The sequence below is a fragment of the Mesoplodon mirus genome (genome assembly GCF_964341445.2).
Source record: "Mesoplodon mirus genome assembly, chromosome: 1".
In the NCBI taxonomy this organism is placed as follows: Eukaryota; Metazoa; Chordata; class Mammalia; order Artiodactyla; family Ziphiidae; genus Mesoplodon; species Mesoplodon mirus.
The window spans coordinates 5,265,238-5,290,338 of record NC_138976.1 but is presented as its reverse complement, the minus strand read 5'-3'; the positions used below and the strand labels follow the sequence as shown (position 1 = coordinate 5,290,338).

Here is a 25,101-nt window from a genome sequence, read left to right as displayed (position 1 = left end):
TTTTGTTTATCTTTTCAAAGAACCAGCTCTTAAGTTTCATTGATTTTTCTATTTTTTTGTCTCTATTTCATTTATTTCTGCTCCAATCTTTATGATTTCTTTCCTTCTGCTAACTATGGGTTTTATTTGTTTGTTATTCCAGTTCCTTCAGGTGTAAAGTTTGGTTGTTTATTTGAGATATTTCTTGTTTCCTGAAGTAGGCTTGTATCACTATAAACTTCCCTCTTAGAACTGCTTTTGCTGCATCCCATAGATTTTGGAACATTGTGTTTTCATTTTCATTTGTCTCCAGGTATTTTTGTTTCTCCTTTCGTTTCTTCAGTCATCCATTGGTTGTTTAATAGCATGTTATTTAGCCTCCGCATGTTTTTGTTTTGGGGCATTTGGGGGAGCAGTTTTTTTCTTATACTTGATTTCTAGTCTTCTAGCATTATGGTCGGAAAATATGCTTGATATGATTTCACTTTTCTTAAATTTACCAGGACTTGTTTTGTGGCCTAGCTTGTGATCTGTCCTGCAGAATGTTCCATGTGCACTTGAATGTGTATTCTGCTGCTTTTAGATGGAATGGTCTATATGTATCTATTACATCCATCCGGTCTAATGTGTCATTTAAGGCCAATGTTTACTTATTGATTTTCTGTCTGGATGATCTGTCTGTTGGTTTAAGTGGGGAATTAACATCCCCTACTATTATTGTGTTACTGTCAGTTTCTCCCTTTATGTCTCTTAATATTTGCTTTATGTATTTGGTGCTCCTTTTTTGGGTGCATATATATTTACAATTTGTTATATCTTCTTGGGCTGATCCATTGATCATTATGTAATGTCCTTCTTGGTCTCTTGTTATAGTCTTTGTTTTAAAGTCTATTCTGTCTGATATAAATATTGCCACCCCAGCATTCTTTTGATTTCCATTTACATGGGATACTGTTTTCTATCCCGTCACTTTCAGTCTGTGTGTGTCTTTAGATCTGAAGTGAGTCCTGGGGTTAGTGCTGGCTCATTAGTGGGCAGAACCAGGTTCTGAGGTGGGTGGTTGTAAGGTCAGAGTTCCTAGAGCTATTGTCGCCCTGCTGGTGGAGGCGGGGGGCAATTCATGACACAGCTGGATTCAGGTTCTGGGGTGTCCCAAAGCTGGTGCTGGCCCACTGGTGAGTGGGGCTAGATCCCAGGGTGGCTTGCTGAAGAGTCCAAGGTATCTCACAGATGGTGTTGGCCCACTGGTGGGTGGGGCCCAGGCCTGGAGTATTGCAGGCTAGTGCCAGCCTGCTGATGTGTTATCTGGGTCCTGACAAGGCAGACTGCAGGGCTGCAGTGATCCTGGGACTGGTGACCACTGATAGTGGGTGGATTTGGGGCCCAGGAGATTTCAGGACTAGTAGCAGACTACTGGTGGGCAAAGTCTGGTCCTGGGGTCTCTGGCTGCAGGGCCCAGGGGTCCCAGAGCTTGTGTCGGCCCACTGGTGAGTGGGGTGAAATCCCAGGGCAACTGACTGAGGGGCCTAAGGTGTCTCAGAGCTGGTGGTGGCCTGCTGGTAGGGAGGGCCAAGGCCCAGTGGGTCTCAGAGCTGGTGCCAGCCTGCCAGTAGGTAGACTGGGTCCTGCTATGGCAGGTTGCAGGGCTGTAGTGGTCCTGGGACTGGGGTCCTCCCACCAGTGGGCAGGCCAGGGCCCAGGGTTTCCTGAGGCTAATGCTTGCCCACTTGTCTGTGAAGCTGGTCCTGTAGCTAGATCTGGCTCACTTATGGGCAGAGCCAGGGCCTAAGGGATTCTGGGACTGGTGCCGGCCCACTGGTGTGTGGAGCTGGGTCCTGGAATCTCTGGCTGCAGGGCCCTAGGAATCCTAGGTCTAGTGCCCGTTCATTGGTGTGGGGGGCCGATTCCTGGGCCTTCAGGTGAACAGGGCCATGTCCAGGGACAGCAGCTGTAGCCTCAGGGGATCTTAAGGCAGCCTGCCCACTGGTGGGTGAGGCCGAGGCCGTGTCCCTGCCCAGCTAGCAGCTTGGTCTGCGGTGTCCCAGAACAGGCGCTGACAGGCTGGTGGGCAGGGGCAGGTCCTGGCACTAATAAGCTCGAGGGAGGGTTCCAAAATGGCCCTCGCCATCCACATGGTAGAAGGAGCTCCCAGAAGTGGTTGCTGCTGGCATCTGTGCCCCCAGGGGGAGCTCCAGTTGCCTCCTGCCTCTCTGGGAGGCTCTCCAGGGTTAGCAGGTGGGTCTGATCCAGGCTTCTTTCAAATTTCTGATTCTGCTCTGGGTCTCAGAGTGTGTGAGATTTTGTGTGCACCTTTTAAGAGTGGAGTTCCTATTCCCCACAGTCCTCTGGGTCTCCTGAATGTAAGCCCTGCTGGCCTTCAAGGACAGATGTTCTGGGGGCTCATCTTCCCATTGCAGAACCCCAGAGCTGGGAGCCTGATGTGGGGCTCAGACCCCTCATTCCTTGAGGGGAACCTCTTCAATTGTAATTATTTTCTCATTTGTGGGTCACCCACCCAGTGGTGTGTGTCTTTCCTGTACTACGACTCTACCTCCTCTACCCATCTCGTTGTGATTCCCGCTTTTATATCCTTTTTTTTTTAATTTTTTTACTTTTTAAAATTTTTGGCCACACCGTGCACCATGTGGGATCTTAGTTCCCCGACCAGGGATCGAACCCAGGACCCCTGCATTGGAAGGCAAAGTCTTAACCACTGGACCACCAGGGAAGTCCCCCCACTTTATATGTTTAGTCATAGATCTTTTCTGCTAGATTCTGGTCTTTCTCTTGAATAGTTGTTCCGTAAATAGTTGAAATTTTGGTGAACCTGTGGTAGGCGGTGAGCTCAGGGTCTTCCTACGCCACCATCTTGGACCAGAGCCTCATTAAGCAACCATTTTTATCCCCATTCTCCGTAACCATATCCGTATATCTTGCTCAAGGTCACATGGCCAGGGAGGGGTGGAGCAGGCCTGCCAACCCCACTGAGGTTGCCACGACCCTCTCCTGCCTGTGCAGCCGGCTGTGTCAGAGGGAACAGGAGCTGCCATCTGGGGAGGCCCAAGAGCTCCCCTTGGCAGGCAGGGGCTCCTGCACGTGGCCTCCATTGTTCTCTCCTTCACGGAATCGTCTCAGTCATTCACAAGTGATGGGCACCTTCCAGAAAGCTGCTGCCGCTGCTGCACACTTACCCCGGGCATAACCCGCCACCCCCTTCCCTCGTTGCTCCTAAAATAACAAGAGCTCCTTCACCAGGCCTGGCTCTGCACCCGGCTGCTGGGTCTGCAGTTGGTCTGCAGCCCCCAGGGCGCTCTCCTAACTCAGAGCCTCTCCAGGCAGCCCTGCTTCCTCTCCCCGCTCTCACAAGGCCCACACTCCTCCGGTCCATTCTCCAAGTCTCCTCGAAAAGGCCTCTTCCTCGGGGAAGCCTTCCCCACCTCCCTTCGCAGCCCCTGCTGACGGTCAGCATCGCACTAGTCCTTTGTAACATTTCATTTGTCTTCTCCTTGAGACTGTATGCTCCAGGCTGCTGCTTCTCAGGCACCCAGCAAAGTACCTCGTTCACGGGAGATGATCAAAAGTGCGTTTGTCAAAAAGGAGGTGCTGGTGCGTGCCGTAGCACGGTGAACCTGAAAACATGCTCGGTGAGGAAGCCAGGCACAGAAGACCACCCGTCACGTGATTCCATCTGCATGAAATGTCCAGAGAGGGACATCTATAGAGACAGAAAGTAGATGAGTGGCTGCTTAGGGCTGGGTTGTTGGGGGCAGAGGGCGGCGGCTGATAGCTTACAGGTACAGGGTTTCTTTTTGAGATGAAAATATCCCCAACTTGACTGGTGTTGGCTACACAACTCTGTAATGATACTAAAAACCGTAGAATTATACACTTTAAATGGGTGAATCATATGGTATGTGAATCATATCTCACTAAAGCCATGAAAAAAGTTTTTTTTCACACACCTGTCTGGCTGACGGGCTGGCATTCGGTGTGTGTTTGTTGAGGATACTCAGGGTCCTGAATAACCAAGTCCTGTCATCTGGATGTTGCCGTGACTTTTAGCCACATTGAAAGAGAGACGTCTCTGGTCTCTAATATAAACCAGGGTCCAGTGTGACCGTTTTCAGGCAGCCCCTTCTGCACATCTAATACCGAGCACCACCCCTACGCTTGGCTGGGTCCCGACAGGCGAGGGAAGGCTCGGGGTGCGTGTCCCAGCTTGCAGATTGGGAAACAGGCATGGGAGGTCTGGCGACCAGCCCGACCTCACTCAGCAGGACAAGTGGCAGCCAGGAATAGCGCAGGGCTTCGAACTGCGTCCCGCTTGCTGTAAACACCCAGCCACACCCCCCTTCATCTGTCTGATTTTAAAAGGGACCATAAAATATGAGCCTGGTAGCAGCAGCACTGAAACCGAAGTTGGGCTCAAGCCGCTGGAGGAACTAATGCCGTCTCTGCGTTCCAGTCCGCAGGGACACGTGGGGAAGGCCCGCCGGGTCGGAGCTGGGCCGGCTTCTGCCAGGACCGGTGTCAACTGTGTGGATGTGCCTCTCTAGGCACAGGCGCAGAGGCGGAGCTCATCACTCAGATGTGATTTTTGCATTCAATAATTTCCTTCTTCCAGTGCCGGCGGGGCTGCTGACGACTCATGTGAAGCCTCATGCTCAGGGACCTTCTGTGCCAGTTAATGGAGGAATGGTTAAGAGCAGTGTGGTAGAATTGGGGTGTGGAAAAGCTGGGGATGGTGTACCCAAAAAAGCAGTGACAGCCGAGTTAAAAGACAGCTATTTGAAACCAGCCCAGCTCTGTGACTTCCCAGCTGAGCGATCTTTAGCAAGACCCTCGGCCCTTTGGGAGGGTCAGTTTCCTCATCTGTAAACGGGGTAGAACACCATTGGATGAGGTGTGGGGACAGAAAAGGGCCGTGGAAGAGCCAAGCGCTCGCTCTTTGGATGCTCTTTGTCTTGGGGGATTTCGTCGTGTTGATGATTCGGATGGATCCTTAGTGGATGGTGTGTGGGCACTGTGGTCTGTTGCTACCCACAACGTTTGCCTTAATTGAGCGCCCGGACCCCAACCAGGTGGGAAACAGTCTCTTTGGGGCCATTCAGGCAGGATAGATGAGGACCAAGAGACAGCTCAAGCCCCAGGTGCGCGAGAGTGCCTGGGCCATTAGAAATGTCCAGGGACCTGAGAGTGCCACCAGCCTTCGCCTTTCTGCAGTTGCCAACAAGCTGTCTCCCTCTTGGACCCAAATGGGGTTTCCTCTAGGCCTCAGGGCCTAACCTACAGGGAGTCTTTGTCTAGAGCAGAGGCTGGGCTCTACCCAGAAGTGACTTTACTGGTAGAAGGCAGGCTGGGTGTGAGGTTGCAGTGAACCTGTTTCTCCGGGCGTCTTGGGGCAGGTCGGCCTGGCCCAGCCTGGACAGCCGGCTCCCCAGGCCTTGGCTCCTGGCGGGGGCGGGGAGAACGCTGCAACAGCTGGCTTGAGCCTGGTGTCTGTGTCTCATCCCAGTCTGGGACTTCTAAATTTAACCTGCTATCAGCTTGAGAGGCTGGAGGCTTCCACTGTGTGACGAAATGCCACTTGGAATCCATTTTACTCGTAACCACTCCTCCTGCACATTCCCCTCCCAAATGTTACCCCCAAACGCAGGCAGCCGTCTGAGCGTCCTCTTATGTCAGTGTGAAGATTCGAATGCCTGAGCAACTCTGGACCCTGATGGGATCCGGCTCAGCTCCCTCCTGCCATTGGCCAGGGCTGCACCCCGTTCTCTGTTCACACACACGCACACGCACACACCATGGTCTCACAGGCAGGGTGCAGGAGCTGAATCCATAATCAAAAGCCAAACCACGACAGTGAGCTGCACCACCCATAAGCCATCTGGGTGGAGGGCGGCCAGTGGAGCCTATTATGCAATTTCCTGCTTTGGTGTCTCAGAGGAGACACCCAGGAGACAGGATGCAGAATGCCGTTGGGTTGCTGCAGTGTGGGAAGCCCAGGGAAGAAACCAACTCCCCGATGCCCAGAGTGAACGGGGCCCCTCGTGCTCCGTGGCGATGTTGAGAGGCCACCGGCCACCCAGCCGACGAGCCCGTGGCCTGCAAGTGACCAGGCAGCCCCTCACAGGCAGGGACCAAGCAGGCTCACCGTGGGCCACGGAGAACTGACAGCACGGACTTCCTGTGGGCGGGGGAGGAAGGCACTTCCTGCCTGGGGAACCCAGGATGGAGTGAGCCTCAGGCGGGGGGTTCTTATTAATGGGCGCCGTTAATTACTGAGCCCAGAACGTGTGCTCCACAGTGACTCGCTGAGGTTGAGAGCACACAGGGGAAGCTTTGGGCCCTGGGGCCAGGGTTCAAATCCTGACTCTGCTGCTTCCCAGGTGTGTGGCCTTGGGCAGCTTCTCGACTTCGTCTCTCCCTCAGTTTCCTCATCTGTGAAATGGGGATCAGGATAACATCTGGGGTGTTGTGAGGATTTGGTGAGTTAACACCCAGAAACCGAGTAGAATAGGGTGTTCTCACTGTGTCAGGTAGGAGGCGGCTACTCAGAGAACCCCCATCTTCCATACAAGGTAAGTGGGGTCAGAGGGGCTCAGTGTCTTGCCAGACTCACAACAATGACCTTGAATCCATGGTCCACCTTCAGAGCCCACACCCACTCCAGACCTCTGGGCTGCCCACCTCTCATCCTTCCATAAGGAGGTTCCAACAGGAGGAGAAGATATTTACTATCAGTGCTCTGGCCACACGACCCCTTTCAGCAGCTACAGGCGAGGGCAGGTGCAGGGCCACGGCCTAGGTTGACCTTGACTTAGCAGCCACGTCTCCACGTGAAGACAGGTTTGCAAGTCTGTTGGTAAGGACCCAGTCTAAACACTAACCCCTCTTGTCACACAGGTTTCTACTATTTGCCAAAAAGCCAAGCTGCCCCCAAGTCCTAGCTGCACATCCAAGTCTCCTGCCCCTCCTCCACACAGGGCCCCAACCAGGGGGCACTTTGGGTGGGGACTGAGGTCCAGAGCTGTGGAGAGCAGGGGATGCCATCTGCAAAGTGGCCCACCTCCTCCTGGGTTCCTCCAAGGCCCTTAGCACCAGAACCCCCTGGCTCCAGCCATATACCCACCCCCGCAGATGCATTCACTCCCCAGGCCAGAGATCCAGAGCCGTCAACCCCCAAATGAACCGCCACTTCAGAAACATCCAGATCCTAGCCAGGCCTACTTTAAAATTACATTTTATTTCTCTTTGTGAATATTTGTTGTTTTAAAAAGGTTCATTTTACATTTTCTTCAAGAGTCTTGTGCCTCCTGGTAAGTGCATTGGTCTGTTTTCACAGTACTCTCCACGACCACAGACGGTCCTTATTGCTGGAGGAGTGTGTCCACGCCGGGGAGGGGGACACCAGAGGGATCGGGGACCCAGGTGAGAAGCCCGGGCTCTGCGTTCCTGACATGAGAAGCCGAGGGACCAGACCCAAGCTAAGCCGAGCTTCCTTAGCAGGACCTGGAGCCTCCCCAGAGTCCTCCCAGCCCTGTCTTCAGAAAGGCTAGGAGGGGCAGAGAGCGAGGGGCCGGGCAGTGAGGGGCGGGGCATAGCAGCAGTGCTCCTCCAAGTGGGCCCAGCTGTGGGCCCCTGCCCAGGGCCTGCTCACACGCAGGAAGCACAGGCTTGGGGGACTCTGCCCCCAGACAGCTCAGGACCACCACTTACTTTTGGTTCCTACTCCCACCCCTACCCTAGTAAGAACTCCTTAGCAATGACCCAGCCCAGAACCAGCACTCCGGTCCCTGACCTCTCGCCCAGGGCCCTTTCTCCTTTGTAGTGCAAGAAAGACCTGAGTGCAGAGAAGGGCCGTGCCATCAGGAGGCCAGGTCCCGTCCGCGGCAACCGGCCACTGCCACCCTGACCCCTCCACAGCCTGTGCCCAGAGGGGGAGCTGGGACCCATCATCCCCCTCACTTGAGGCTGTGGCCTCTCTGGGTGGCAGGCCTCCCTCCAAACACACCCAGGGGAACTGGCACTTTCCAGGTGGAAGGTCCCAGTCCTGACAGGGGTTCCCCAAGCACTAGGCCGGCAGCCGGCCACACAAAGCTGTTTCCTGTCCAACGCCTCCCGTCAGGAGCGGGCTCGGGTGATGGCTGGACGTTAAGCACCCCTTGAATAAATACAATAGCCCGTGGATGAAGGAGCAGAACAAGGACTTCGTGAACCACGCCCACCCACGCTGTCACCGGGACTCCTACAAACGGCTCATCTGCAGCAGAAATGGATTATTTCTCTCATCTGACAGTTTTCTGGGCTTGATTATTATCGGTCTGAATGAGGAACCCAGGCAATGTAGCTGTGGGTTTGTCAAGCTTGGAGGAAGGGGGCCTCCCTCAGCAGGGTGTCCCCTCAGCTCCTGCAAGCAACCTTCAAGGCAGACATTGCTAAAAAAAAGCTTGGCGACACTCAGGACCAGGTCCTGGGGCTCCAGAGGGCCCAGGACCCGAAGGAGGGTGACCTCAAGGACCAGCCTCCACCCCAGGCTCACTTCATCGCCCTGGCCGTGGGCGCTGGCTCGCTTCTGTGAGGACCGGCAGCAGGGGGTCTGCCTCTTGCCTCCCGCCTCCCTAGCCTTACCAGGTCCAGGCATGCCCATCTGTGGGTGCCCTCACCTGCAGCACCGCTGTGCTTGGAGCCCGTCTGCAGGCGGCCCCCGGAGAGCCTGGGAGGGGCGTCCCCGAGAAGGTGCTGGGAGGCAAGGGCAGGCCTTCTTACCTTTGAACTACAGCTGGGTAAGGTGGCTGGCCCTCCAGGCGTTCGGGACAGTGTGGATGGAAACAGAAAAGCTGCCCACTGAGATGTGCCGGCAGAGCCAGCTGGCGATGGGCGCTGAGGACCGAGACGGTGGGAATTCCCTGGGCTCAACCTATAACTCACGGGACCCTCCCTCTCTGCTCCTAGGCCCACCCAAGGCAAGTTCCGGCTGCAGAGGAGAGAGGAGAGAGAGAGAAGCCCCCGGCAGATCTGCCCTGAGCCCGAGCTCACAGCTTGTCTCCGCAGGCACAGAGTGGGGTAAGAGTTCTACCTGGGGTGGAGAGAAGGGACTTTGGGGGCAGAATCTGCCTGTGGTTTCGGCTCAGCTAAAACGGAAGAATGAGCAGCCGGTTTTAGATCTAAATCTGTAGCCCAACCCCCTCCTCCCTCACCTCTGGCGGAAGATGCAAAGTCCAGCAGAAAAGACAAACTGCTCTCTTTGTTTCCGGTTTTTTCCTTTAAAATCGGCTTAAGGCAAAAGTTTGGCAAAGCAAGTCTACATAAGGCCGCGTGACAGAGGATGAGGGGAGCTGCCCGGGGCGGGGTGGGGCCGCCGCGAATCAGCCCGGGTGGGATCAGCCCCGGTGGCATCACCCCGGATAGGATCAGCCCCGGTGCGGTGGGATCAGCCCAGGTAGGATCAGCCCCGGTGGCATCAGCCCGGGTGGGATCAGCCCGGGTGGGATCAGCCCCGGTGCAGTGGGATCAGGCTCATCACCAGCTCCTCCTCGTCCCACCCCTGAACCTCGTAAAGAGACGTTTAAAAAAAAAAAAAAAAAAAAAAAGGAACGGAAAAAGCAGTTGTTTCAGGGAGTCTGTTGCAAGTGAATGACGGAAATTGCGAGGAGAGGGAAGGAGACCCAAGGGGACACTGAGGGCGCACGTGGAGTGGTCGGTCCCGCCTGGGTCTCCCCCCTCCGCCAGGGAAGCAGGTCCCAGGAGGGCGGGGGGCCATCCCCGCGCGTTCGCACAGTGAGATCCGCCCGCTGGAGAAGGTAGAAAGGTTGTATTTTGCTGAACGACTGCAGAGTCCGTGCGGGTTGTTTGCGTGGTGTTATTATTTGGGGGTCACCTCGCGGGCGCCCTGGCTGTTACCGGTGCTTGGGCGGGATCACCACCAGCGCCTTCCCGTACTTGGGCCGCCACATGAGGACCTGAGCATCGTTGGCATTGGGCTTGACCAGGGCGCTGGGCGGGATGGGCTCATTCTTGCTCAGGATTTTGGGCTGGTCCTGGGCGATGGGCTCCCGCAGCCGGGCGCGCTGGCCCAGGGGCCGGTGGGGGTCCACCTCGATGCTGAGCTGCATGCGCCAGTGCAGTGTCTGCAGAATGATCATGTCGTTGGTCGAGGTGTTGGTGGCTACCAGCCACGTGATGAAGCTCTGGTCCCGGTAGATGTTGGTCAGCTTGGCCACGTTGCTCTCGCTGACAGGCACGGCCCACGTGACGCTGGGGTAAAAGTTGTCATTCATGCTGATGATGAACTTGGAGTCTCTCTTGGTGGGGCCCACGATGGTGCAGGTCTCCGTGGTGTTGCCGTACCAGGGGTAGTTCACCCCGTCCGAGTCGCTGATGGCCTCAATCTTGCCTTCCTGGAGGTCTGGGAGCTCCCAACTGGACCTGAGGATGGGAAGGCCAGTTTACTCAGCCAGCCACACACAGGCTCGTCTGCATCCCCTTGCCCCTGGGGCTTACCTCCCCAGGGGGCCAGACAGTAAACAGACACCCAACATCATGTCAGGGAACTGGGGCTCCCCTAGACATGGCCCCCCTCAAAGGCCACATCCTGTTCTCTTGCATCATCTCAAATTGGTCTCCCCCAGAAACCACTGTAGACAGGGCTGGATTCTGGATGGGCTTCGGGAAGCCCTAGCTGACCCTGCCCTCAAGGGAGGGGCCTGGGGGTAGCACACAGTAATGGGGGGCCCTAACCTGCACTGTGCCCCACCGTCCCATGCCCCAGCAGCTGGTGGGACGGCCACATGCAACCCTGTGACCTTGGTTAGGGCGGAGGCCACTGGCCCCGAGAGGCTGGGGTGGGGCTATTCTCCTGGCCACACAGCGTGTCAGGGCGGCCTGGGTAGGAGTGCAAGTGGCAGGGAGTTTCTTTCTCTTGCTTTAGGGGCCCCCAGTGGCTGTGGGGTCAGCACATCTGGGAGTGATTTCAGCCCCTCATTGACCAGCATGTGACCGGGGTCAAACGCCCGCCTGCCCCCGAGCTTCGGTGTCCAGCACCGGGGCCGGGGGCATGGGAACCAGCGCTCAGGGCCCTCGCCAAGGCTCTGGCCCCTCCCCTCCACATCTCCTCCACCACACATGGGCCTGGGCTCCCTGGCCCTCCGCCCAGCAAGGCCAACACTGTGGGCGGTGCCCTCTTCTCCCCACTGCTCACCCTCCCCCTGCCTTGTTTCTACTCATGCCCGCCTAGAATAGGAAGCACAGCTCAGCCAGAATGGCTCCCACCTGGTTGGCCCCTGTCTTCGGAGCAGTAGAACCAAGAAAACCTAACCAGCCAGTCTTAAAACTCTGCTCTCAGTCCCAGCCTCGGGGCCAGCTTTACAATCAATGCCTCCTGGACTTGCTGCAGCTGCCGGGGAACCTGCACTTGCAGCTTCGGGCCGGTCTGAGAACCAGCAGCACTTGGTCAGCCCGACTTGCTTGCAGGGGGCTCAGCCTTCTGGCAGCCGGGCTGTCCAGCGCTCAGACTCAGGAAACCTACTGGCCTCGCTGAAAGTCTCAGCCACCCTCTCACTGGTGTGAGACCCTGGGCAAAACCCCAGCCCTCCCTGAACCCCAGACTCATCACCCACATCCCACCTGGGGTCATGGAAGGAGACAGGCAGGAACATGCCGGTCCAGGGCAGGGCACAAGACAAATGCCAGTGATCGGTGCCTGCTCGCACCATTGCAGTCACTGTTGTCAGTGTAATAATAACTCTCTGACAGAAGAGGACTGTCCCAAGTTGCTCTGAGGACACGTGGCTGCGGGCACAGCAGCGTCTGGGGAGCCCACCCCTTAGAAGCTCCTAACAGTCACATCCACCCCAGCAGACGGATAAAGTAACAGCAGCTGGAGGGGTGGGTCTTTTTCCCAAGTTGATTTAGCTAAGCAATCAGGCCTGGGCACCTGCCATACCAAAGCTCAGGACACTTTGCCCCCAGAATTCCACACACCTGTGTACACGAGCGGTGCTCTCCAGAATATACTACTCTACAGAATGTATTCCTGTTCATCACAGCGCTACTCACAATAGCCAAAAGGTGGGAACAACTGAAGTGTCCGCCAATGGATGATGGATAAAGTGGTCTGTCCATGCAGTGGAATATTATTCACCCTTAAAAAGGAAGTTCTGACACATGCTACAACGTGGATGAATCTTGAAGACAGTAGGCACAGTGAAATAAGTCAGACACAGAAGGACAAATACTGTATGATTCCACATATATGAGGTCCCTAGAAGAGTCAAATTCATAGAGACAGAAAGTAGAATGGCGACTGCCAGGGGCTGGGAGAGGGAAACGGGGGAGTCACCGTTTCATTAGTGCGGAGTTTCAGTTGGGGAAGATGAAAATGTTCTGGAAATAGACACACAACAATGTGGACGTACTTAATGCTGCCAAACTTAAAAATGGTTAAGATGGTAAATTTTATGTATATCTTATCACAGTGTAAAAAATGCATTCCCCTACTGAAATGCATCGTTTAATGTTAGCAGTTGGCAAATTGGGGGCCACTACAGGAGGGATGATCAGGAATGTGATTTTTCATTAAAAAGGTCACAAATTAGGGTAACACCTGCCTAGTAGGCCATCTCCTGCCCGGGGCCCTGAGCTCATCAAACGCCAAGGAGGAGGTCACAGTCATGAGCCTGCAGATTCGGCTGCCCCCGGGGGTGGCCGCCATGGACCAGAGAAGGGGGTCAGGGCCCCTGTCCCAAATTTCTCAGAAGCCTGTGCCCCACCCGTGCCCAGCCTCCTGTGGTGGAAGGCACCCACTCTGTCTTCTCACAGTGGTTACACTTGCTTATGAAAGTGGTTTTTGTTGTTGTTTTTTTTAAGGCAGAAAGCCATCTTGCCAAAAGACCTTTTCTCTTGCCTTTGCCCTCTTTCACTTCCTAAGAGTTAGCTTGTTGTGGGATGTGGGGTTGCCACCAGAATGGCCTCTCTCTCTCAGCCTCTGACCCCCAGCTTCAGGTTTCCTTTTGCACCTCCCAGCCCCCAAATGCCCAGGCGCTGGCTCAGTCACAGACGGGTAACGATCCCCATGAGCTGGCAGACAGCCGTGTCTCATGTGGGGTATTACTCAGAACCAGGGCCAAGGGCGTCTGTTTTCAAATCATCACAAACCAGCTGGGCTGGCTCTGGGCCCCGTGGTCAGTCTCCCCGTCAAGGTGGTGGAGGGAGCATGGTTAAGAGCACAGCTTCTGAGGGACGTGGACCAGCCCGGGTCGAGTCGCCCCCCGGCTACTAGTCACAAATCTCTGAGCCCCACATTGGTTCACTGTGGATAACCGCACCCACCTTCAAGGTTTTTGAGATGATTAAATGCGTCAATATATACTACCTGGTACACGGTAAACAGCAATATGTGGAAACTTCCGGAGACCATTGGAGAGAGGCTTGCCTCTAACACTAATGGGTTTGCCATCCCTGATGTGACCTGAGGCCTTTTGACCTCATTTATGTTTCCAGATTATCCATGCTCTGAAAGGAACGATTCCATACAGTTCCTGCCTCTAAGACTTCCTGTTTGTTCTGGAATGACCTTGGGCTTCAAGGCAGACCCTCAGTTTTCCACCTTCTGGGTGGAGGGGTGAGTTTGGACCCTGGTCCTGCACACCCTAAGCCTTCTTGTTTGCACAGCAGGGACGATACAGGTGCGCATGCCAACGAAAGGTGTAGGCAAGGCTCCCAGCTCCGTGCCCGGCACACTGATGCTCAACCAGCAGATTTAGGTGGAGGAGGGGCATTTTGTGAACACGAGCAAACACCCATTTCTGCCCCAGCACCTTCTCTCCAGACCTCAGGGCAGGTCGTGTCAGGCCTCCTACAGGCCATCAGGAGGCCCTGGTCTCCCCCGTGTCCTCCCCCTTTGCTCACTGGCCTGTGCTGGTCTTCAGGGCAACACTGGCTACAGAACTTGTGGGACCAGGGGGTGAAGTGAAAATAGGAGGCCCCTTGTTCAAAAATAAAGAATTGCAACGTGGTGACGGCAGAGCATGGAACCACGCAAGGGGCCCTTCTGAGCACGGGGCCCAGTGGGACGGTGCAGTCCCCAAGCCCGGGAAACTGGCCTGCCTCTGTGGGCCCCGTCACACTCCCACCCTCATCCCAGAGGTGTGGGAACCCAGAGGACAGCAGGCAAGTCCAGGCTTGAAGCTGGACCTCAGAATGCTTTCTGGGGCCCCCTTGCAGCACATCTGAGACAGACTCCTCAGCGTCCCTCAATGCCCATTCCTTCTGCAGCCCCATCCCCCATGCACTCAACAGATGTTTGCAGGGACCTGCCATTGACGCTGGCCATGATGCTGTGAAAGGGAGACAGGGCTGCTGACCTGGTCATCAGTGATGCCGGGGGGGCCTGCGCCCTCTGGGCGCACAGTAGCATCCCTGACTCCCTCTCACCTCCAGACTGCCCCGCCTTCTCCTCTGCCTTCACCCTGGCCACGACCCCTCACCTCTCCCAGCCTCCTCTTGCCGCCTGCCATGCTCTCCTCCCTGAAGCCTGAGTGATCTTTAAAAACACAAATCTGATGGCACTGTTCCTCCCTCCAACCCTATTAAGCCTGCCATGACTCCCCAAGACCCTGAAAGCCAGATGCAGGTGAAGCCAAGGGTCTTGCACGCAAACACACACACACACACACACACACACACACACACACACACGCCCATGCCCACCCTCCCCAGGCTCCAGACCCACCAGCCATCCCTCTAATGGGCTGTGCCCTCCCGACTCAGCGTCTTTGGCCACGAGCAGCATCCCCCGCCCCCCTCCTGTCCTAGCCAGTGGTACCCACGGCTCATCTCTGGAGCCCCCAGGGAAGCTCACCGGGACCCTTCACACGAGGCCTGGTGCCCCCATATTTGATCTTTGTCCTGCTGCTTCCTGGGACACACACAGGGGTGATTTAATAATCATGCCACCCTTTGTTGACGACCTCACTCCCAGACAAACCACAGGGGCCGAGAAGCAGGGGCCAGGCCTCCAGAATCTACCCTGGTGCCCGGCCTAGAGTCAGACACAATAGAGGCAGGTGGCCTGGATTATTGGCGGTGGGCAGCCTGCCCCGTCTCTCCTTCAGGGCCTGAGCCCCACAAAGGGGTCCCAGTGATGAGTTTAGAGCGCCCAAAGCTGCCTCTGCTTGTGTACTTTGTCACCTGGAGCAGCTGCGGCTGGGACAGCCACGCCCAGCACAGGTCGTCCCCGCTGCAACACTGGTGACCGTGGTCATGTTCCCTGAGTGCATCAGACGTGCTGGGCGCCCTGCGTACATACATCCACACAGGCTTCTCCTCAGTTACCCCAGGGCTGCAACTGAGGGTGTTTTATAGAGGAGACTTGGGGACATCAGAGGCCTGACCCAGGGTCACAGAACCGTGAAGCCACCAGGCAGGACCCACAGCGTGAGCGAGCTCTTACCCATGGCCTCCAGTGGCCCCTCACCCAGCACACACACGCATACATGCATATGCACGCACACACACGTAGACACACACATACAGGTTCTTACCCATCTGGCTTCCAACAGACCCTCACCTGAAAAACACACACACACACACACACACACACACACACACACACACACACACACACACACCACCCCCCCTCTGAGCAACATGACCTAGAGTGTTAAGTCTGAGGGCTTACAAAAGGCCTTCCCTGGAAGCCAGAGAAGGGGGAGAGGCTGTGCTGAAGGGCACCCATGGGGGCTGGGGAGGGACACCCTGAGGCTCCAGGCCCAGCCACCGGCCAGAGGTGTGGCCCTGAGGGGATGGGTGGGGCTTGCCCCTCCTGTGGCCCTGGGAGCACACCTTTCCCAGCTGCTTTGTGCCAGGCAGGGTGGCGAGCCTGGGCCTGGGCTCTCTCCTAGGCACGGGTGGACCCTTGTTCCCCCATGGGCCCTCGTCTCTCCCAGCTCTCTGACTGCATTTTGAGTTCTGGACAACAGAACACCTGGTCTCAGAGCAGACTTCCCAGACTTCACGTCTCTTTCCTCATTTTGGTCCTGTTTACATATCTCCTGTGCTCTTATTTTTTTCCTTGAAATTAATCACTTTTTTAAAAAACTCAACTAAATTTAGCTTTTCCTTTGGAACACCTCTGAAATAACAGGTTGGATATATTGGGTATATATATATATATATTTTTTCTAATACACATGAGAATAAATATGTGGCTTTAAATTACAATCACACTTAAGCTGAAATGAGTTCTCCTAAATATTGTTTCACGTCTCACAAGTGGCACCGTTGGGCGCTCTAAGAAACACATTTACAGATGGCAACTTGGGGCTCGAGGGCAAGAGGGCTGCCCAGGGCACAAGGTTCTTCTGCCCAGCGCCGGCTTCAGTGCCCTCATGGGGGCCAGATGGGCGCTTAGGGATTTTCTCACCTGGTCCCCAATTTTACAGAGCTTAATGTTTTTTTGCAATTTGCAAAAAGTTCCAATTTTGTAAAATGTTTGCAATTTTACGAGAAATGAGGCCCAAGAGCCCCCTTCCAGACCAGACTGGGACCCTGGTTTCCTGACTCCTGCCCTGGGCGGCCGCCCACTGGGCTGGCCCCTTCCCACCAGACAGGTCACCAGGAGCCCCTTCCCTGGGGGAGGAGCTGGAGGTATCCCCTCCCCGCCTGCCCCTGGGGTTCCCCCAAACAACAAACACCACTTTTTCTTCCCACCTTACCCTTCTTTGCCCAGGCCACACTCCCAGGGCCTAACACGAGGGGGAAAGGGCCAACAGCGTTTTAGTTTTTAGTTATAAAACCTGTGTTTTTGTTTAAAAAAAAAAAAGCCATCGAGAAGTACAAAAAGTGAGAAACGATGGGGCTTCTCTGGTGGCGCAGTGGTTGAGAGTCCGCCTGCCGATGTAGGGGATGCGGGTTCGTGCCCCGGTCCAGGAGGATCCCACATGCCACGGAGCGGCTGGGCCCGTGAGCCATGGCTGCTGAGCCTGCATGTCCGGAGCCTGTGCTCCGCAGGGAGAGGCCACAGCAGTGAGAGGCCCACGTACCGCAAAAAAAAAAAAAAAAAAAAGTGAGAAACGAAAGTCCTGTCTTCCGTGCTTCCGCCTCCCTCGCTGGGGTTACTCACCACATTACACTCTGATAAACATCCTTCTAGACCATCCTCCCTGCATATACGCACAGTAAATGTTCCTGTTTTTAGCACTTTTAACAAAAATGGATTCCTACCTTACATATTTTACAACTTCTTTTAATGCAACGATGATAATATGATATGGATCTCTAGCTCCTCCTCCTCATGTGTAAGAGCTCATCCTATTCTGCCCTGGAGACAGACCATAGTTTCACGCCCTACTGATGGACACTTGGGGTGTTCATGGCTCTTCAGTGATGGGCAGGGCTGCAGTTTCTGTCCCCACACATACGTCCTTCTGCCCTGCTTCCTGCATTCACGTATTCGTTAATTCCCTTGCTCAGGAGATTTCTGTGTGTGCCTGCCATACTCCAGGCACCAGGCCAGGGGCTCAGTTTCTCTAAGACAGACTCTAAAAGTAGGACAAGAGAGTTGAAGGGCATGTGTGCTTGAAATTGTAGTGGACAAAGCCAAGCTCACCTTCCAGAAGCTGCCTAAGTTGTACCCCCAGGAACAGCACGGGAGGCTGTCTACTCCCCCCAGCCCCGCCCCACAGCAGGCATTACTGATCTTTTGCATTTGTACCCAGATCCGATCAGCAAAAACAAAAAGCATCTCCGTATTTCACTGCCGTTTCCCTGATCCCTGTGCTGTCGGAGCCTCCTCACATGTCTCTGGAAGCTGCCAGCTTTTGTCTTCAGCCCTCAGAAGGTGAGGGTGGGTGCGATCGCTTGGCCGGGGCCGGTCCAGGGGGAGTTCTTTTGGGGCCAGGCCGTCCCCCCAAACTTCCTCCCACCCCAAAGCCTGGAAACGAGAACTTCCCTCTCCTGCCTCCGCCAGGGCCCCGCAGATGGGGGAGGCTGCCTTCCGCTTGCAGAGAGGAAGCATCGTCCTCAATTGTTCTGCATGGGCCCCGGCTCAGACCCAGGCTGCAGGAAGAGGCCACGTGGTCACCAGGGCCATTCCTCCTGACCCGGCCCCTGACCACTGGAACAGAGCAAGCCTCCTGGGGCAAGTGGCCTCCTGGGGCAAGTGGCCTCAGGTCTCAGCGGCCCTGGCCTCACCATAAAATCAGGACCTCACGGGGTCCTTGGGAGACCAGAGAGTGAACGGGGAGCTGGGGCAGCCACACAGCATCACCCCAGCTCCAGCATCCCCTGGCCAGAGGCCTCAGGCCCCTCCACCCCTGCCCAGCCCTTTCCCACCAGCCTCACAATCCTGTGACAGCAGATGTCACCACAGGTTCTGGCTGGAAAGACCCTCAGAGGTCTCGTCGCCCGAGATTCTCGTACTATAGGCGGGTATGTGAAACCCAACCCGGGAGAAGAAAGAACAGTAATGACTCCAGCACGGCAGTCTCTGTGCTGACTCTCTGCCAGGGACTGTGTAATTGATGATGAATTATTACTAGTTACGGTATAGATAGCGACCACATATACTATCTCATTTAATCCCTCAAACAACCCTGCGATGAGGGACTATTCTCCCCATTTCATAGAAGGGAACAGTAGGCTCAGAAAGGTTGAGAGCCTGGCCCAAGCACCGCCACCCGTGGATGGTGGAGCTGGAGCCACGCCTGGCTGGACAAGGGCACAGGCGGCTGGCACTGTCAACCCAGAGAGACCCCGTCTCCTGAGCTGCTCTCCTCCCCTCACCCCAAGCCTGACCTTTGGCAGAACCCTGAGCCGGAACCGACCTTGGCCGTGGGCCAGATTTTCTGGGGGCTCCAGAGGAGGGCAAACTAGGGATAACGTGAAGCATCTCCCACACGGGGGAGAAACTGTGCCTCGTCACTCGGAAGACTGTGCCAGATGACAGGTGGCGGCTGAGGATTGTGGAGGATGGGGTGGTGGAGGCAGGCGGATCCAACAGTGTTCTGGGGGGGTGGCTTTGAAAGCTAAGTGGGTTGGACCCCAAACCATATAGAATCCTCTCAAGCTGGCACAAGAAACTCACCATCTTCTAGCTCTCGTCTGTAAGTCGGGGTATTACTGGGGTGGCATGTGGCATTGTTCCACTGCAAATATTTCCAACCCACGACATTCAAAAAGGGTTCTCCTCCTGGATTAGAGATTAATTTCAAGCGGGGATAATGTTTGGGGGTATTATGGGTTTTGTTTAAGTATTTGGAATTAATATTTTTAATACAAGCCCATTTGGCAAGAACAGAAGCCCTAACCTAACCTTTGCCACATTGCCGTTCCCTCCCCAGGCCTTTAAAGCCCAGTGCTCATGTGGGTTTCGTTTTAAGCCTTCAAATTGTCTGGGTCTAGCCCGGTAGTTCTCAACCAGGGGTGACTTCGCACCCCTCCCGGGGACATGGGGCAGTGTCTGGAAACATTTTTGGTTGTCAGAACAGGGGGAGGGAGCCTGCTGGCATTGAGTGGGTAGAGACCAGGGACACTGCCCAACATCCTGCAATGCACAGGACAGCCTGGTCCCGGCAAAGTTAGGGGACAGTTCCGGGCAGCCTGAGGCCGCTGGTCATCCCAGCGCTCGCCATCCCTCACTTTCTTTCCCATCATGGGTCTTAAAAATATGAAGAAGCTTAGTTACCACAGGAGGTTTGGGGTAGGGGAGATGGGAAGGGTATGTATCTTCATCACATCAAAATGCTTCCGTTTACATTCGAGCAGGTGCAGCTGTCCAGGCTTATTCCGGAGGGCGCCAGTTGAATACAGAGCCTCCTCATGGGCCGGAGGAACCATGCTATTTGGTAATTCAGTTTCTTAATATAATTTTGTTGATTAATAATCAATCGAGCAGTTTCCAACTCAGCATTTCAGCCACAGGTCACCTACACCTGTCCTCTCCCCGAATCCTCCCAGCAGCCTAAGGTTCTTACCCTGTTCACAGATGGCAAAAGCGAACCTCCAAGAGGTGACCTGCCGAGGCCCCAGAGCCAGTACTGGGCCGTAATTCTGACCCCGGGGCTTGAGCCCATTAACAACCAGTCCATCCTGCCCCTCCAGGGAGCCTCGAACTCTGCCCTTTCTCCAGGGCTGGTCCTATCCCAACCGGGAGTCCAGTGGACCCAGGAGAATGAGGTATGCGGGACACAGGGGTCCCTGTGCTGAAGGCGTGTCCCGAGAAGGGGAGGGAACAAAAGGAAACACATGGAACTCAAGGAAAACGGCCTCCAAGCACTTGAAAACTCAAATCGTCCATGACTTACACTATTATTAAATTCTTAAAAGTCAGGGAGTGGGTCCTCTGTGAAAGAGGAAGACCTGGGCTGGGGAGAAAATTCCACACAAAGAGTAATTTACATCTGTCCAAATTCTGTCGTTTCGGCCCTGATTCTCAACTCATTACATATCCCATCACCCACCTCCCACCCGATAGAAGAATCAGAACAGTAATGACACTGTTAAGGACGACAGTCACTTGCAGTAAGTGTTTACCGTGGGCTTGGTGGAGTGCCGGCTGCTTGACCAGTGTCATCTCCCCTAACTCAGTAAGCCGTGATGCAAGGACTATGACTGGCCCCGATTTGCAGACGAGGAAACCGAGGGTCAGAGTGGCTCAGGTCACACCCTGGAAAGTGGCAGAGCCTGGACTCAAGCCCAGGTCTGCTTGACTGCAGTCTAGATGTGCACTGGGTTCCTCTAGCCGGGAACCAAGGACTGGCACAGACAAAGGTCACCTCAGGTCTCCTGATGCACGCCTGTCTCCAGCCATGGCGCTCAGACGGACTCAGAGCCAACAAAGGGAGCACAAGGCCTTGAAGACTCTGTAAACATCCCCCACCCACCCACCCCCGTACACAGATGGGGAAGCTGAGGCTCCAAGCCAGGCCCACTCCCTCCCCACCACACGCCACGTCCATCTCTGCAGAACTCAGTCCCTTTAGCTTTCCCCAATGTTCTTCCTCTTGGAGCTTGCATCTTTCCAAGTTCAGAAGGACCCTGTGGCTTCCTTACCCTTTCTAGGGAAGAAAGCAAGCGGAGCCTAAAAGCCCTAGGAAAACCTCTGTGTCTTGCCAGTTGCCCCAGATGCCTTGCAAAGCCGGAGGAGGTTTTGGGCTTAAGGCTTCTTAGGGAAGGTCCACACCAAATAACTAAGAATCATGTTTCCCTTCTTGGGACGGAAAGTCAGCCCGCAGCCTGGTTTAAGAGCCACTTGGAGAATTAGACTTGGATGTAGACGTCAGGTGGACAGAGGGGAGCCGATGAGTGTCCAGATACGCACCATGTGCACCTCTGGGGCGGTCATGGTTACACCTAGTTTTAAGTTTTTCCATGATCCTCCTGTTGCCCTTGCAACTTCAGTCATCAAGTGGAGAAGCCACAAGATTTGGTGTCCCCTCCCCACCCTCTCTAATTTCAGGTGGCCCAGGATATTCTTAAATCAGTGAAGAGTTCCAAGTCCTGGGGAAAGTCTACTCCATTCCTCACCTGCAGGACCGGGGAGGGATGCTGCACAGGGTAGAGACCCCGAGAGACAGGCTGTGGGCGAGTGTCCATGGCCAGCCATGGGAGTCACAGGGGTCAAGTTGGGGGGCTGCCCTTGGGGCCTGCCTGGTGCTCTCAGAAGGTCCTCGTGCTCAGAAACAGCTATTGTCACCACCCTGTCTTAGGCGGCCCTTCAAGTTAAGTCACTTCCCCCTCTGTCTACAGCTGCTCTTGCCACACTCAGGATGACCATCTCTAGGATCAGAGAACATGCCAGGGTCTCAGGGTGCCACACCGAGAGGTACACTATCCTGGGGACATTCTGGGGACTGGGCTGGACAGAAGAGGTCTGTGGGCTCCTCTCAGCTCTTAAGGGCCCACTGGAGCCTTCTGGACACAGACACTGGCTGTCCACATAAAGTGGCCTTCTGCTGCGGAGAGAGAAAACACTGCACTGAAAAGCACACCAGGTTTCTAAAACCCTCTCAAACAAAACTCCGTCCGGACCAGAGAAGAGTGTTCCCCCACGTCCTGATGTGCCTCTGAAAACACCAGGGGACGAGTTCAGGTCCAACACAAAGCCCTGCACACTAAATCTGGACGCTGCAGAGGCCCAGCTCTCTTTCCCTGAGTACCTGCCACGTGTGCAGGTCTGAGCCGGGCCAAGCCGCAGCCTCTCTAGTGACCCGGGACAGCATGCGTGCTTTGCCAAAGAGGCACCTGGTGGAACGTCCCTCTGCTTTCTCGACATCTTGCAGGGAGGGGTTACGGGAAGCGCAGGGGGCCAGGGACAGTGGAAGGGAAGGTCCTAAAGCCATGACCCCAATCTGAATCAACAGGCAAGCCCTCTAGGTCACCTGGCCAAGGAGGAATCAGAGGCCACTTCCATGTCTGCCTAACACTTCCCTCTGGCCCTGGTGGGACCCCTCTCTAACCCCCCCGAGCTCTCCCGTCCCAGGGGCCCCCCGAAGCTTGCTCCTGAGCAGTACTCACATGCCCTGCTCCCCATACTGGTTGTAGAACTCCATGTGGCTGCACGCCTGAATCCAGCCGACTATCCAGGTCTCCTTCTTGGGGATGGGTGGCATGACCACCTGGGCCGAGGCACGGAAGTGGGGTGTCCGGTAGCGGAGCACCACGCTGGAGGACTCATCGATGCTGGTGGGGATGGGATCGATAGAAGCCTTGACATCGATCACCGTGATGCCTTCCCGGAAGACTCTGGCTTTGCCCCCGATGCTCTGAATACAGCCCATGGCACACAGTACGGCTCTGATCGCCAGGGAAGGCCAGCAGTCCCAGAGAAAACCGGGCATTGGAAGGATGGAGGCTGCCGGACCCAGTGCAGACAGTACAGCTCTCCAATCTCAAATCTCAAGACTGATATCCATAGGATAGAAAATTCACTGAGTAGAGGGGGTTTGCATATCACTACCTCGGGCCTGATTATAAATAAGGATTTTGCTGCATTTCAAGGGCCCTGGGTTCTCTCTTCTGCTGCTAGCAGTGGACAAAAATCACCGATATTCTTTGGGTTAAAAAAAGAAAAGTTTGGAGGTTAATGGATAATCATGTCGTTCAGACATCCAGCCCTTGCTTCTGTGCCTCACACGCGGGGAACGCAGCTCAGAGACGCTCCCTGAAGTCTTGAGGCGAAGAAGGCAAATGCCGGCAGGCACATAAATAAGGAAGGCTCCGTCGCCTGCGCGGTGCCGCCACCCTCGCTGCAGAAGACCGACTTCCTGCCCTTCTGCCTTCCGCACGCGCTCGGGGCACACGCACCCGGCCGCTCGCCCAGCCCGGCCGAATCAATGGAAGAGCAGTTTCTGTTCAATCCGCCGAGGTCTGGGCGCCCTCGGTGGCTTCCAGGAGGCGAGCGCCCGGCTCCCGCGGGGTCCCCGAGGAGCGCGGCGCGGATCCCCGTCGGCGACCACTCGGGGGCACGCCGCGTCCCCTCGCCGCTGTCGCTGTCGCCGCCCGCCGCCGTGCGGGGCCCCAGGGCTGCGCTCGGGCCGCCACCTGGTTCGCCGCGGCCGCCGAGGACCTGGTGGGAGGTGGAAGGGACAGGGCGTCAAGGCCTGCCTCAAAGTTGAGTCGAACTTTGCTGCGGGGGGCGCGCGGGGCGCGGGCTGCGGAGCTGACGGCGCAGCTCTGTGAGGTCTGCCCGGAGGCGGCGGCCCGCCCCCCCGCTCAGCCCGTCAGTGGCGGCCTTATGACCGCGCGCACCAGCGAATAATCGCCGCCGGTGACATCTTCGCTGACCCCTCCCGGCCCGGAGGCGGGGTGGGGCGGGGGGCGACTGGCTGGCACTGCAGTGGGCCTCGTGGACTTTCGGGTCTTGGCACTGCTCCCACCGCCTCGCCGCCGGCGCCCCTTCCCCGAACGGGTCCCTTCGGCCCCCGGGGGGCGCAGTGCCACCCGCAGGCCGGTCTGATCGGGCGCACGCCCCTTCCCGGGCCGGGGTCCCCCGACTCCCGGAGGGCGCAATGCTCCAGCCCCGCCGCGTCCGGCGCCTCTGTGCCCCCCTCGCCAGCCCCAAGCGGCCCCCGATCCCCGCGCGTCCGGCGCGCTCGCTGCTGCCGAGAACTTTGGCGCGCACACCCCCACCCGGGCGCCGCCGACTCACCTGCCCCTCGGGCCGCTCCGCGTGCCCGGGCTGCCGCCCTCCGGACGCCCTGAACCCGCCGCGGGCACGTCCTCGGGGCGCCCCCCCCTCTTCCCCAAGCAGTGTCCTTTAGCTCTACTGGGGTCTGGGGCCGTCGTGGGCGCCCCCGGCCCCCACGTCCTCCTAGCTCGGGGCTGCTAGGGGGTGGCCGGGGGCGGAGGGGTGAGGCTCGGGGCTCTCTCGCCCCCACCCCGCGCGCCTGCTTTATTTTATGATCATTGTGAGCGTGCTGTAGTCGCTCAGCCCCGCCGCCGCGCCGCAGCCGCCTGGCGCGCCCCGCGTTGCCTCGCTCTGCTGCAGCATCGGAAAGGCAACCAGGTCAAACTTTGCAGAAACTCAGCCCCTGCGCCGGCCTGGCCCCGTGTCCGCCCGCAGCCGCCGGCCGGAGCGCAGCGCACGCAAAGACCGCCGCCCGCTCGCCGGCCCCGCGGGGATGCAGGTCCGCAGGCGGCGGCGGCGGCGGCGGCGGCGGCGGCGGCGGCGGCGGCGGGCGGGCGCCGCCTCCTCCTCGCCGCCCGCCCTGCTCTCCACCCTCGCTCCCCGCACACAGCCCGCCTCCCCCTGGTAATCCTCTCCCCCCTCTCCCCACTCTCGCTCTCTCTCTCTTTCTTTCTCTCTCTCTCTCTCTCTCTCTCTCTCTCTCTCTCTCTCTCTCTCTCTCTCTCTCTCTCTGTTTCTCTCTCTCTTTTTGCAGCTGCGGTGGGGGGGAGCTGAGCCTCTCCTCGCAGAAACGACATTTCCTTTTCGGCTAGCCGCGGGAATTCTGGGTAGTGTAGTTCGGCTTCTGTCTTGGGTCCAGGTGGGCTGCTCCTCGTGCCCTTTGAACTCAGCGGGCTTTCCGGGGCTCAGGGCAGGCGGGAAAGGGTTACCGTTGCCCTGGCATTCCTGGCCTGGCTGGGTGGAAACAGTGCAGGGCTCTGGGAGGCTCCAAGGCT

General features: G+C 56.5%; 1 protein-coding gene across 2 annotated transcripts; it reads right to left on the bottom strand.

Annotated features, from left to right (window-relative positions):
• Nucleotides 1-7,544: 7,544 nt before the first annotated feature.
• FAM78A (family with sequence similarity 78 member A) lies at nucleotides 7,545-24,240 on the bottom strand. Of its 2 annotated transcripts, XM_082617391.1 has the most exons (3): nucleotides 24,128-24,240; nucleotides 22,495-23,545; nucleotides 7,545-10,407 (listed from the first exon to the last, which is right to left on the bottom strand). In XM_082617391.1, exons 2-3 carry the CDS (start codon nucleotides 22,815-22,817, stop codon nucleotides 9,879-9,881), a joined length of 852 nt encoding a protein of 283 aa, XP_082473517.1. In that variant the 5' UTR covers nucleotides 22,818-23,545; nucleotides 24,128-24,240; the 3' UTR covers nucleotides 7,545-9,878. The 2 variants fall into 2 exon arrangements, with proteins under 2 accessions (XP_082473517.1, XP_082473518.1); XM_082617392.1 differs by lacking the exon at nucleotides 24,128-24,240 and having other exon boundaries at nucleotides 22,495-23,755.
• Nucleotides 24,241-25,101: the final 861 nt, after the last annotated feature.

What these genes read in the sequence shown, in the direction of transcription:
- FAM78A (XM_082617391.1), bottom strand. Translation starts at nt 22,817, where the DNA reads ATGCCCGGTTTTCTCTGGGACTGCTGGCCTTCCCTGGCGATCAGAGCC. An exon ending in CAGTATGGGGAGCAGGGCAT is followed by an intron (nt 10,408 to 22,494) that starts GTGAGTACTGCT and finishes TCCCATCCTCAG; the next exon opens with GTCCAGTTGGGAGCTCCCAG.